At 52.2% G+C, this 13,466-nt stretch overlaps 3 protein-coding genes across 3 annotated transcripts; 1 reads left to right on the top strand and 2 right to left on the bottom strand.

Moving 5' to 3' along the window:
* Positions 1–825: 825 nt before the first annotated feature.
* Positions 826–1,843, bottom strand: NCLIV_051050 (conserved hypothetical protein; the record flags this gene model as incomplete). The annotated part of the gene is made up of 3 exons (XM_003884659.1): positions 826–1,121; positions 1,347–1,437; positions 1,661–1,843. 3 exons carry the CDS (start codon positions 1,841–1,843, stop codon positions 826–828), a joined length of 570 nt encoding a protein of 189 aa, XP_003884708.1.
* Positions 1,844–3,358: 1,515 nt separating this feature from the next.
* Positions 3,359–4,168, top strand: NCLIV_051040 (conserved hypothetical protein; the record flags this gene model as incomplete). The annotated part of the gene is made up of 1 exon (XM_003884658.1): positions 3,359–4,168. The coding sequence occupies one exon, from the start codon at positions 3,359–3,361 to the stop codon at positions 4,166–4,168; it is 810 nt and encodes a 269-aa protein (XP_003884707.1).
* Positions 4,169–5,259: 1,091 nt separating this feature from the next.
* NCLIV_051030 (conserved hypothetical protein) lies at positions 5,260–9,058 on the bottom strand (the record flags this gene model as incomplete). Its single annotated transcript, XM_003884657.1, has 7 exons — positions 5,260–6,083; positions 6,297–6,594; positions 7,198–7,312; positions 7,513–7,564; positions 7,709–7,893; positions 8,551–8,657; positions 8,954–9,058. The coding sequence occupies 7 exons, from the start codon at positions 9,056–9,058 to the stop codon at positions 5,260–5,262; spliced, it is 1,686 nt and encodes a 561-aa protein (XP_003884706.1).
* Positions 9,059–13,466: the final 4,408 nt, after the last annotated feature.

Below are 13,466 nucleotides of genomic sequence, written 5' to 3'. Positions count from 1 at the left end.
GAGAGGCTTCCCTGTGGCGAGCGTGAGCAGACGCAGGAGGAATTCACACGTTCTGGTAACTTCACAGCCACCGTCTCAAAACAGCGTCAGTGATCCCAAAGTTAAGGTATCTCTCACAGGTCGCCCTTCGCCAGTACGGTCAGAGGGAGGACCCTTGAGTCACGGAAGCACAGAAAGCTTTGTGTCACCGGTATTTACGCGACTGACCGATGACATTTACCCGGTGGATCGGTTTTATGAGATCGGGAACATTGACACAAAACAATTTTTTGAAGGGCTTCCTATCGCTGTGTAAGACGAGAACGTTGACGTCCTTTCTCCTCACACTAGCCACCAGTCTGACACCCTCAGTCCCGAGAGGTCCGAGCAGGCACCTCTGCCGCGGGTGTATATCCGCACTGTGGCCTTCTTGTTGGCTTTCAAAGGGTACGGTATCCAAGCACCTGTATCACGTAGTTGGGCTGGGTAACTCGAGAGAGTGGCTGAAACAATGAAATTCAAGAGGTTTTTCGACAGGACCCGACCTCCGGCGGTTCAATCAGAATCAAGCATTCAGTTGCGTTGACGGAACACGTGACTGCACTGTGGTCCTGCTTGTGTACTTCAAATGATACTCGTAGCAGGCGCTCCGACAACATAGGTATACCTAGATGGACGCCGCACGCGAAACCAAAAAACCCCTGGAGCTCTAGACTGGTGCAGCTGCGCTTCGGCTCTAGCATCGAATCCGCACATTTAAGTCCCCAGAAGGGTCATGGGGGACCTGAGCTCCGTCATTCTACCTCCGCGTTCAAGTTTCTGAGACCTCGGGAACAACATGAGAGCCTAGTCTGACATATGACGATCTTCTTCACTTTTCACGGACATGCGAGAGCGGGCCCAGTGACGACCGGCGACGCGATGCCTGTGCACCGTCCCCAAAGTCTGACGGCGCGCAGCGGTAGATAGTGCCACACTGGCGGCGCGGGGCGAATGATGCCGAGGGATTGGGCGAACAGATAGACAGATGTCGTTCAGAGTCGAAGCGCGATGCTGGCAGGCTACAACCTTTGTTATCTGCGGTCTGTGCTGTGGGCTGGCGACCCTCGGTGATTCTTCGTCGAGTTCTTCCGTGGTTGAGGCTGCTCACAGACAGAGGCAGCAAACGAAAGGCGCAACTCGAGTCAAGCGTCACAGTCCGTAGCGCAGAAGAAAACGCCAGTATAGCCAACATGTGTCGGACCGAGCCGTGGGGAGCGTGAGGGTAACGGAGAGAAGGTAGGCGAAACCACCACAGGATTTTTCCCCGTGAAACGGACGTGCCCAAAAGGGTGGGAAGCCCATGTATATATGTGTCGCAACCATACCTGTTGCATCGGACGACATTCGCGAGTCGTTTCCTTTGCCGGAGTTCTCAAACTGAGACGATGTCCTGACGGGAGGGTCCCGCTTGCGAACCTGCACCGCGATACGAGATTCCACAAAGAACTTTTGCTTCATTTCTCGGCGCAACGGAACAAGCGAGGCACCTCACGGGTGGCCTTCCGGTCGGGCCGTGTCATTGAAAACGTGCCGAGAAACGAAGGAAGCAAAAGGGCCCGTTTTGCATCAAACTTTTAGGCTGCACATCGGTCCCCTGTCGATGGAGAGGCAAGCGGTTTCAGAGACGTGACTCGCTTACCCGATCAATCGCCTTCGCCGGCTGTGCGCTGTTGAAGCTCATGAAGCCATAGTAGGCGACTTGGTCCTCTGCGTGGACGGCGAGCTCCAGGTTATCGATGAGGACAACCTGCGGCTCACACATGTTTGATGTGCAAATCTGGTTCGCTGCTCCAGAAGGACCATGGCACCGGTCCTGATGCATTCCCATCCCACAACAGTACGCAAACATTTTGATCACAAGGCTGGCACCAGAAAACAGCCCAATCGGACGCTTCAAAGGGCCGCTGCTAAATAGACGTGGGCAAAGAGACCTTTGGGGCTCTCAACGGAAGATGCGCTGATTTCTCGTCGTGAGGTTCCGGTACCATTCCTTTCGGTTGCACTATGAACACCCTACATCTATTCTAAAGAATTTTGAAAAAGCAGCTCTCGCGTTGTGTTGGTTCTTAGGAAAACGGCATGTATGGGCGGAGCCACCGCAGCCGTAGGCGGCCAAGAGGCGTGGACGAAGGTGTGACGTGAGTCACAGGCAAGACAGGCAAGTCACCTCACAGAGCCGCGTTGCATATGCCACGCGTTAAGGGATGCAGCGAAAAAAAGCCATCCTGCGTCACGCCAGACCCTTTAACGCGTCAAGTGAAGCCCTCCTGTCATTGAAGGGTGTCAAGCTGTAGTAAACAAACAAGGCTAGGCCACACTACCATTCGCGGGAAACTGATCGCTCTTTCACCGAACTAGCTGTCGCCGAAGGCGGCAGGACATGTCTTGCAACCGCTTTTCGAATCCAAGCACGGTGAATATACCGTTTCATTTCGGAGGTTCAGAGAAACACAACTATAGCGTTCTTAGACGCTTTCAGGACCAAGGAGACAGAGGATATCTGTACTATCAAGAGCGACTCTGGTAGATTGCCCGCTCTCCTCTGCAGAAAATGGCTCCGTGCTGCTCGACCGGGTGTTGCAGCGGTTGGCAGCAAGGCCGAGCCACCGTTGAGTCGGCGGCATGCTAAGAATTCGCCGAGGAGACCACACTCCCTGCAAGTGGCGGAACCCTTTTCTGTTGGCGCCGCTCAGGCCGTGCTTGGGGCTGCATTTTGCTGGAAAAGCGAAGACACTCTTCGTCTCATGATGCAGTGACTTTCTTCTCTGAGGTGCCGTTGTCCTCCGTGGAAAAAACAGCCGCTGCTGACGACCAGCAGCTGCCTTGTCTGGGCTAACTGCCGAGGGGATAGGCAGTCGGTGGACTACGCCGAAGAACACGCGTTTTTACCTGTGTTTGTCCTCTCACGTGATGCCACGCTGATTCTTTTCTCCGATTCCACCGTGCACTTTTTTCCGAATTTGCCGCCTCCGACCAAGGTTGAGCACTCACCGAAAGACCGTCGACTAGCTACTGCCGGTCACTTTCGCGTTGGCATGCTGCTGAGGGGGATATGCGGTCCATGATCAGGAGACATTCAATCTTCAGTCGTGAACCCTCTCGTCGCAAGCGTATTGCATGTTCTTCGAGGAATCAGTCACGATTAAACCCTCTTCTCTAGTTACTACAGGACTACAGGCCGTCACACACTCGGCGTATCCGCCCGTCCTGGCGTACTATGTGTCAAGCCCATCAGGCAGTACGCAGTCACCCCTCCTAGACCTCTCCCGGCACCAGGCACGCAGCTACTTCTTTATGTAAATTAAGAACCTTATTCCTTTCCTCGCCTTCATCCAAGATGCGCTTTCTTTTGTTGGCTCTTCTTGCCTCCTCGCTTGCCGTAGCGAGGGGGGAACCAACCCCGGCTGCCGACAGCTCCGAGGCAAAGCGCCCGGATGCCGACAGATCCGAGGCAAAGCGCCCGGATGCCTACAGATCCGAGGCAAAGCGCCCGGATGCCTACAGATCCGAGGCAAAGCGCCCGGCCGTCTCTGACCAAGCTGGACTGGGCTACATGTATGAATACAAAAAGGCTAGTGCTTCTCTCGTTGAGATGTGGAGGAATTACAGTAGACTTGATCATGCCGTGCGCCACCTTCTGCGCGACTACAACGTGGCCGTGAAACAACAGAGGTATCGGGAACTTGTTCAACGTATGGCACGCCGACAGCAGCAACTGGAACTGATGATGGAACAGCACAAGAGGGGGGAACTGAGTCGCCACGTTGTCAGGGCAGAGATAACCAGTCTAAAGGAGCTCAAGCAGCAGCTCACCGTCGAATTTCAGGAGCTGGAGCGTCTCCCAAGCGAGCAGCATCCAGAGAAGCTGCTAGAACTCATTGAGTTTCACGAAACGCCTGTGGACCTTTCGAGCGCGTTGCGGTCCGAAAATGCTTCCCTGCTGCGGAAGTCCCTGAAGGAATGCTCCAAGCTCCTCCACAAGCTGGCTAAGAGACAGCAGGAAGTCTCATTGCTCCTGAAATCCTTAAAATATCAGGCGAATTCTTCGGTGCACGGGGTCTTCGTCGCTCAATCTGCTGCTATCGGAAACGTTTTTGATCCTGAGGCGCCACTGAGCATTCACATGCCAGTTGGGAAGAAAATGTAAATGGACACTCTCATGTTGGTAGGGCGCCCTGCTTGAATGTGTGAAGAGGTGTAAACCAGCGATCATGGTGCCTCAGCGTGGTGACAGATTCCGACGGGTATCAATATTTCTCCTAGGGATGCTCTCACGACGAAATTTCTTTTTTTCGGTCACAGGCCCTCGTGCAAGTTTGACTTTGAATCGTTTCTGACTCTCGAGTGTGCTTCGGCTTCCCCGGACATAATTGAGTATTCTCCGCAACTTCGCCTTAAGAAAGTCACATTTATTCTAGGAGGGAACCCCTCAAGGGAAGTTTTCTTGTTCAGTGCTTCAGGAGTCTCTGACTACGTGAGACCGCAGCCCACACTTCGAAAGAATATGTTCAAGAAGTGGGTACACCTTTTAAAAGTTATTTCAGAAAAGAGTATTGTTGGCTGGTGCATCAGACGCGAGGCGGCATCTGTGAGGATCAACCACAGATTGTCGACACACAAGCGGCTAGTTCAGTTTCACAGGAGGGGGTCACGTCTTTGACTGTGGTCTGTAGTCGAGAAAATCTTTGCACTGCTCGTGAGTTTGCCTTGTCCAAGCAAAGGAAGTTCAGTTCCAGTTTTAAGTTTACGAGGAACATACTATGAAGGATGGAGCGACGCAGCCTTTACCCCAAGGAAGCAGTGTTTGCATCGCTCTATGCCAGTATAACTGTAACGAAATAGATATCTAGCTGGTGGATTGACACGATTCTAAGTTTGCGGACGGGCTACGCAAGGTCCGTTCAGGATTGGCGCGCGCGTCTGTTCAAGAATCTATTCGTCCACGGTCCCCTGGAGGCCACTCCGTGTTCACACGTGTCATTCCCTTGGCAGTGTCCTTTTCTTGAGAAATCGCTGTCGTGCTCTTGCACACCACATCCGATTAGAGTTATACAGTTCTGGATCGCGGATCACTTGTACAGAGACAATAACTACTTATAGTGTGATCAGCGTCACCGTCGACCGCGCGCACTTGGTGGGCCTTGAGTTGAGCTCCCTCCCGTACAAGAAGAGCCGACGCTTGCTCAGCACGAAGAATCACGATGTTGGCAGCGTTCTTGATGTAAGAGCAGCCCTCAGTCAACTCCTGTTCATCCCACAACATGGACAACATACCGCTAATATGGGAAATAGTTCACGTTCGACGAAGGCTTGATGGTGCTTCGTCCAGCTGCTTTTGGGTTTAGCGATAATACCAGCTACATGGTAGGTCTGCCTTCCCGTGTGAGACCTCTTCCCGACAGATACACCCCCGTTCGATAATCTCACCTTCTTTTGAAAATCTAGGAGTTTCCGTGCAGCTGATGCGAGACCCCCAATCGCCGCTGAGCCACCAGCCTTCGCTGCGGGGTTTTCCGCGAATCTCCATCTTCTCTCTGGAAGCGAACGCAACCGCATGCCTCCCAGCAACGTCAGCATGGCACTGACCAGACTGTAATAAAATCCCCTGAAATCGAAACCTGGCATTAGGCTAACCGTTGTTGAGGGAGGTAGACACTCCCTGGACGGCAAAAAGGGTTTCTGCGTAACCGGTTCTTTGGCATCCTTGTGTTGCGCGAAACAATGCTGCGAGTCCAGACCGTCCCAAGTGTTCAGTAGTGGCCGCAAGTATTCGTACATGTCGATGAGAGATTGACAAGCGGCGATGCCTAAGCCAACAAGCGCGTGCGTTTGCTGAACTCCTGCTTCAATTATTGAATCAGTCGCTGAGGCGCTAGGGCTCTGAGCGTCTTCCTCAGAAGGGTCCGAAAGACTTTCCCTTTTGCAAGGAATCGGCTCATTGACTTCCTCAACAAATAAGGACTGCAACAGTCCCATGAACAACGGGGTGAGCAGCAAAAACTCGACCGTTGGTTGTGTGTCCGCGATATGTTGCTCTTTCACATCTGTTCCCGCAGATTCCGCTGAGTACATCAGAACGCACGGGAACCTCTCAGCTCACGCTGGTCTCCGGGTGATCCAAACGTAACACGAGGCATCGGGCTTTCGACATCGGAGGGCAGAAGGATGTGCCGTTCCTCAAAACCAAAGTTACTGTTTGCAGTTGTCTTCAGCACGTCGTAGTTGCCACACTATACGAAACTCCTCTGACACAGTACACTCTGTTCACTACTGACCTGAGGTACCTTCACTCTCTTGGTTAGGCGCATTAGACTCGGTCTCCGCAGACTCGGCAAAGAACTTCGCCGAAACGGGATATGGGTCTCTTTCAGCGATACTTCGGGATAAATGCTGAAGCATCGGCCGAAAAACGAGATTGACCTTCTTCGCAATTGGTGCTCGTGTCTTGGGTGGAAGTCTCAGAAGTAAATGTAGGATGACAGAAAGTAGAGAGCTCGCGCCAGGAAGGTTCAGGGAAGAAACAGACTCTAGAAAGCCCTGATCGTTGACTGGAAAACATTCCAGGGCAGCATCCTGCTCGAAATCGAAAATACATGGTGAAAGAACAGTCACCCCCTTGCATTTGCATCAAACCTGAGGCCTACGGCGACTACTCAGATCAATAGTTATTTCGGGTGCTGGTGCCGACACTCATCTTTGGAGAGCCTCACATTTGACTCTGGAGCCTTAAAGCTTGCGGTCTGAAAGGATGATCGATAGTGCAGTTGTCTTTGATTGGCGCAGGAGGCAGCGTCACGACGACACCTGTCAGTAGTACTAACTGTACTGGAGACGGTTTCTCTCCTCGTCTATCGAACGAGCTGCCGAAGATACCCTTTTAAGAATCAAGGACCGCCCCCCCCTAAAAACGACGTCAATGAAGCTGTACGGGCCCCAACTCGGCATCACGGTAGCCACCGGATGTGCGATGGTGGACACTTTCAAGCTCGTGTCTCTGGTGAAAGCCGCGGTCTGTGTCTAGAACACAAGATCCAGCTTGCTTTCTTGGAGCTTGTCTCATAGTAGAAGACAGCTGGATCTGCAGTGGGATGTAGACTTTGGTGCCATGGCAGCCCACTCTTCCTGGTTCTCATAATCGTTACTCTGGTACTGTGAATATTTGCCGGGCAGACTTACTAGCAGCGAGAATTTATCATATTCTATAATGCTTTCTCCGCGGTGCAACTCTTCGTATGGCCAAGAGCATAGCAGGAGCGTCCACGAAGCAAACTGAAGTGCCTGATCGAGGTAACTGTAGGAAAGAGAAAGAATCGAAGACTTATTCGTGCAGCACCCACCATCAAAAGAGATCCGCTGACGATCAGGCTTTTTTCTGAAATGGTGGTTGGCGAACGGTTTGTCAACCGCCAAAGACGTTTGCTCTACTATCTGAAGAAGTCCTTCGGTGAGACGCCCCGCTAAGATACTCGGCCGCATTCGGCTGAGCCTCACCATTCATCTTGTGTGCCGGTAGGATCCTCGGTCTTATGTTCGCGGACGCTACCTACCGAAAATGTCGAGACACACGCCACGACGCCGAAATACAAACTTTATCGACAAATGCCACTTCGACTGTGGGAACGCGGGTCGTAATGCCGAAGCTGTTTTCTTTCGTTGCTTGTGCTCGTCGAAGCGTTACCCATCTTACTGGTTCGCCGTCTCATTTCCGCGACTGTCCGGAAAACCTGTCGAAGAAGGCCCGGCGCACCGCCTCGGACAAGTGACACACAGATTTGCTTTTTATCTTTAGCCGCTTGCACAACTCCGATCTCATCTCTGTTCCGGCTTATTTTCAGCAGTCGTCGTTGGAGTTCACAAAGTGAGCAAGGACACCTGTATCAGCAGTCGACCCCAACGGGAAACAGACGGCTCAGTATACACGTGATCATGATCCTTTTCGGTATTGCATGTGCACAGCCTGCAGCGCCGTGAGCAGAAGTAACTGCCATAAAAGATACGCAGTAAAAGGCCAATAAACTGACTGCGTCTGGGTCCAGGTGGGTTCGTAGTTTAGAACCCAATCGTCAGTGCAATACACTTCTTGCGGGAACAGACTCCGTCGTGCGTGTGACTTTAGCTCAGAGAAACTATAGTCGGCAAATGCAAAGCGAATGTAACTTGCATGACAATCGACTGCAGCCGAGGGCGGTGAGGAAATGTTTGACATGAGAAAACAGTCCATGAAGAACCAGTTGTAACATTCAGCTTTCATACTCAGGCTCGCAAGTTCAGAAGCATCAACGCAAGTCCAGCAATATGATCGGAGTCGTCCGTGATGGCCAGTCACTGGTAATCTCAAAGCATAAGTGTTTTGTACAAATACGATTCCATACCACCATCTGCACCGGGCTAATTTGTATGCGAGCACGATCATCATACCGCCTCGGTGACAACTGGGAAACTTATGGTACTTTACAAGTCAGTTTATGGAAAAGGTCACAAGCGCAAATTTCACCATTTTGCAGGGGTAGCAGCGATGCCCTTGCTCACCTGGTTTCTCGAATGAGATTGGACGCCGCGACCCAAAGCAAAGATGCAGGGATCAGCGCAGAGACTAGGGGAGGACCGAGACCGAAGAGCGCCACAGAGGCAAGAGTCTTTGGGGAAACAGACAAAGACAATAGAGTGTATCGAGTGGCAACATTAACTCAAAGAGCTGGAAGCCAGCGATGGGTCCAATTAGAAATAACTCGAATTCTTGCAAGACTGCCACTAGTGGTTCTATCCTGGATGGTAACGGTACCGCGGCTCCGGTTTGCTCTAGACATGGGGACCGACTCCCAAACTACGCCCGCATTTCTTTTCAGGGTCCTGTTTTGTGTGAACATAAAAGACCCGACGTACTTAAACACCATATGTATATCGTAGGGTTGCGTTCTGCGGTGACGCTTGCCTGTGCAACGTCTGTAAGTCCTTTTGGAGATGTCCAGAGGACGTTCAGATGTTGTAGACCCTCAGTTAAGATTTGGCAACGATCACGATCGAAAACTCCTGCCATGCGACTGACCTGAGCACAGATGCACACATGGGTTCCCTATTCCTACAAACGCTCGGCTGCGCCTCGAAACTGAGACAAGCGTGACACTGCAATCTGCACACAAAAAAACATGGAGTGCTTCAACATGACGGGGGGCGTGGTCCCTCATCATCTGCGTCACCCACTGCATATTCTAGAAGCCCTATAATAGGGTGGTGCTGCCAGTGGCACCGTTTCTGCCGCAACACACTACTTACCACGCGGTGCGGCGGGTAGGCGAAAAGAGTTCTGTATATGAGTTTCGCAGCCGCCACTCGCGTCTCCTCCGGCTGCCCTGCGGCCTGAATTCCTCCCGCGCATTTCGAAACGTCGGGAGTTCCTGAACTATTTGTGGTGTCGTGGGCTTCTGCATCACACGCTCTGGCAGACCTTCCTGCTGTGTCTGATGGCATCTTCAGGAGGTCCAAAAGCGCCGAAAGAAACTGTTGAAGAAGTGTCAACTCATGGTGTTGCCAGTGAATATCCACATAAAAGTGGTGACGCTCGGAGAGGAAGTAAACTAGCAGCGGCAGCGTGCCTATGTCATCGTCGTAGGGATCGACCTCAGTGAGCAACATCGTTTGATACTCCTGAACGCCAACAAATGTAGAGGAACCAGCAGCCAAGAAAAACTTGTAAATCATCAGTTCTGCTCTAAAACTTCCCAACAGTTTCGGTACACGGACACTTGCTCGGTAGGTGTCCAAGTGGTTCCGACAGATCACGCAGCAGGCGGCTGTTGGGCCGAAGATTAGCACCTGCTGTTCACGAGATTCAGAAGAAAAAGATAGTTAGCGGTACCCGCCGTTTCTTCCCCACTTGCTTCAGAGGATGCAGTAGCGAGGATGAGCCGTTCAACTTACCGCCAGAATTGGCATGACGTCACCAATCTCGTTGTTGTCACTCGCATGCTGCAGAATATCGCAGAATACTGCGTGGACCCCGCCGACAAAAAACACCTCTGCAACGTCTTTCTCTTTTCTAGCCTCGAACTCAGACAAAGGTATTTCCCTTTGCCCACTGCCCTCCGCCCCCTTTGCTCTCTCGCGGTCATGTTTCTCTTTCTCGTCTATCGCTTCTGCTCGTGCTTTTGACCTCTCGGCCGCGAACACATCAAGAAGCATTGCTACACAGGTATTCATCACCTCCGCCCAAGCTCCTTCTTTTCGTTTTTTCTGCAATAGAGAGAGGATGAACGTCACCTCTTTCAACAGCTCCGACCGTTTTGGGGGTTTTGCGTAGACGCCCGGCATTCTGGCCGCAACGAAAGAGGAAGAGGAGAACAGACTGACTGGGGCAAGCCAGAATAGAGGTCGATTGTAAGCGTGAGTCGACGACTAAGCGCTGCGTTTCAAAAAGCGGCGTTTCTGTTAGTTGCGGGATCATGAGTAGACTCGGAACGGTGGACGGTTTCCACAGATCACGGCCGCAACAAAAGTCAATGTGGATTGCCAGCGACCCTACGGTTCGTCTGAATACATTCAGCCTGGTCATGAAACAAAACTCACTACTCAGGGAGACACCAAACCTACTCTTCGAGTCCTCAGAAACAGCAACGAACACGAGGAAGAAATTCTCCAGATCGTCTCGTAAAAAATACGTTAACGAATGCGCGAGGAATAAAACGAGATCTGATTTCCAGTGTCCGATGCCGTTTTTTAGTCACGAAATGCAACCGAGACTTTGACACCTTTGTTGCGGCTGCCTAGTGTTTTTGGCCATTCAAAGGGTCACGCCGAGACAGCACGCGATATAGTATCCCTTGGTGTCTCCGAGAGCCGTCACCCAGGCAAAAAAAAAGCTACCGGGGAGTGCGATATTTCAGCCCATGCTAATCGATCCGACTACGGAGAAAAATGGATGTCTTCTACAAGAAGAAAAACAGCTTACTACTCGAGCTGCCGTTGATTCATGAAAAAACACCCGGCGCTTAGCGAACAACCCATGACACTTTCAAGTGACGCCGACTTCGAAAACCAGAAACATTTTCACGAACACTTCTGAAGAGAACATCGAGGACTGTGTTGTGTTTCCTGACGACAGTAGTTCTGCTGTTTCGTTTTTTTAACTGGTCTGGACCGCAACCCGTCAGCAAGGCGACAGCAAGCAGGAATATGCACGTAGGCTCAGAGATCTCCACTTTGGAAGAAACGGCAGGACTCCCGCAAAATGGTCTGTTGGTGGGTGCGTTCATGCACGTGACACAAATATATACCTCTCTCGTGGCCTTTGAGAGTTTTTTGTATGCAACACGTGTATGCTGTGCACTGGCGCAATAGAAGATGCGACAGCCTCAACTGGAGTTTTCCTTCTGTGCATAGAGGATAGGTTCCGACAGCGATTGCCTCGTATAAGAAAGACATCTCCTGAAACGAAAGCCTCAATAGTAACAGAAACGAATTGATATGAGACACGTTATCGATTTCACTTGTCCACACCAAAGCCGGAACCTCCTGGTGTTAACAGCCCCTATTGGGTTGCGCATGACCCGACGCTTTCTTCACAGGCTTGGGCGAAGTCAAATTCTTAGCCGCCCTGCAGGCAACTATAAAAACCGACGTTCACCGGGGCTGTCTCTAGAAAGTAAACAACTCTGTAGACGGGACCCAATGCGTTCGTGTCTCGCGTGGTCGGGGCTCCAAGTCTGTGCCGAGCCTTTTCCCGCCAGCTCTTGTCACACCTACACGCTCGCACTGATGGACTCGGCTGTCGTCAGCCACAGCTGACAGTGTGGTTCCCGCCATAAGCAAGCTGGAAGAACTGTGTTTGTCTCAAAAAAGTTTGGAGCGGTCAGCAGCGAATACGCAGGTTCCGACGCATGCCTATGACGGACCGTCTCTGCTGAGCCGGCGTGTATGGTACACGTCTCCGTTCCAGGTACTCCCTATGTTCTGTTTGCCAGATAAATGCGAAACGTACTGGGAGAACACCCTGCTCTGTTCCTATTTAGGTGAACTGCACAGTCTTTCTGTTTCTTGAGAAGCCGGGTGACATCAGCGTTCCTCCAAAAAAAAATCGACACCTGCGATATTGCCAGGGGACCGCTCGACGTGCACACCGTCAAAATTGCGCTCTCTAGTGAGGAACGTAAAAATCGGCGGTTCCCCAGATGCTCTGCAAGAGAATGCTTGCGTGCCCAAACCCAGGCAGATCAACCTGCAAAACTTCCCCGCCCCCCTGGTGTCTCGTAGTGCCCCTGACAGCGCATGTCAGTTCGCAGAATGGACTTCGTCGATGTGCGGTCGGTCCCAAAAGACCGTATCCAGCAGACCTATCCGGTTTCCTTCTTCTGGAGCTTTTCTGCGGCGTAGTACATTCTCGTTTTCATCCAGATGCACGCCACTTTGTCGAGTAAGCGATGCCGGTGTGCCACTTCCTACCGTGGTCCACGCATGCAGCCGAGAAAAATGGTCGCAGTCCCGTTTTTAGAGCTCGCCGATGAACGCTGTTGAGCTTTACCGAACTTCTGCACGTCTCTTTGATGATCCACGCAACGTTCCACACTTCTCTCCGGTTATGTTTTCTTCCATTTTCGACAAAAGACCTTTCAACAGGGAGAGCGACCGAGCGAAACCGTCCCCGGCCCTGTGTGCCCCTCACATTTTCTCATCGGCCTTCATCCGGTTCCTGAGTCCAGGAGGCTTCTCGTTCCTCACTGCATGAGGAGTTGGAGTTGACGAGAGGAATCTACCTGGGTGACCTTGCTTTCAAACCCCCAGTTTTTGTCGGGTCCGTGCTGGAGGAAGCCCGAAGCTGGCCGCAGGTCCCGACACACGCTTGCGGTCGACCTGTCGTGTTCCGAGAGAAATTTCCACGAAAATCACTGCAGTGACCGACGCGGTGGACATCGTGAATCAACCTCACGCTGCTGTGCACTGTGCGTTGCGGTTTGTGATTTCCTGCACTTCGTTCCCAGTTTGAACGCCCATGTTCTGCGGTAAAGCTGGAGCACGACATCCCGTTCTCGGGCCGCTTTACGCTGTGCTGTTGAGCGGGGTGTACACACCCGCGTGCGTCAGGTCTTTTGTTGGCTTCGCCTTGAATGCGTTGCGCGACACACTGCGGCGTCGTTCGACGCGGACACGCGGCACATTTCGGCTGGTGATGTGCACACAACTCCCTTGGCTTCGTGGGGACAGAGATTTTTTGAGGTGTATGTACACACCGCAGTTAAACGATGTCTCTCTGCGCCAGGCCAGCCGCTCATTTGTGAGCACGGAGGGACTCTTTTGAAGACGCGTCGCGGCGACAGCGGCGGGGCGCCTCTTGGACCGTCGACACGATGCGTCCCTTTTTGGCGAGTTGCCCGCCCCGCGCCTCTCCCACCTTCTCTTCTTCGTCTCCGGTTTCTGTGTCTTCGCTCGTGCGACGTGGGAGATCGCTTCAGGCA

The sequence above is a fragment of the Neospora caninum genome, chromosome X (assembly GCF_000208865.1).
Source record: "Neospora caninum Liverpool complete genome, chromosome X".
Lineage (NCBI taxonomy): Eukaryota > Apicomplexa > Conoidasida > Eucoccidiorida > Sarcocystidae > Neospora > Neospora caninum.
The sequence above is the reverse complement of the archived record's forward strand: the minus strand, read 5'-3'. Positions and strand labels throughout refer to the sequence as shown.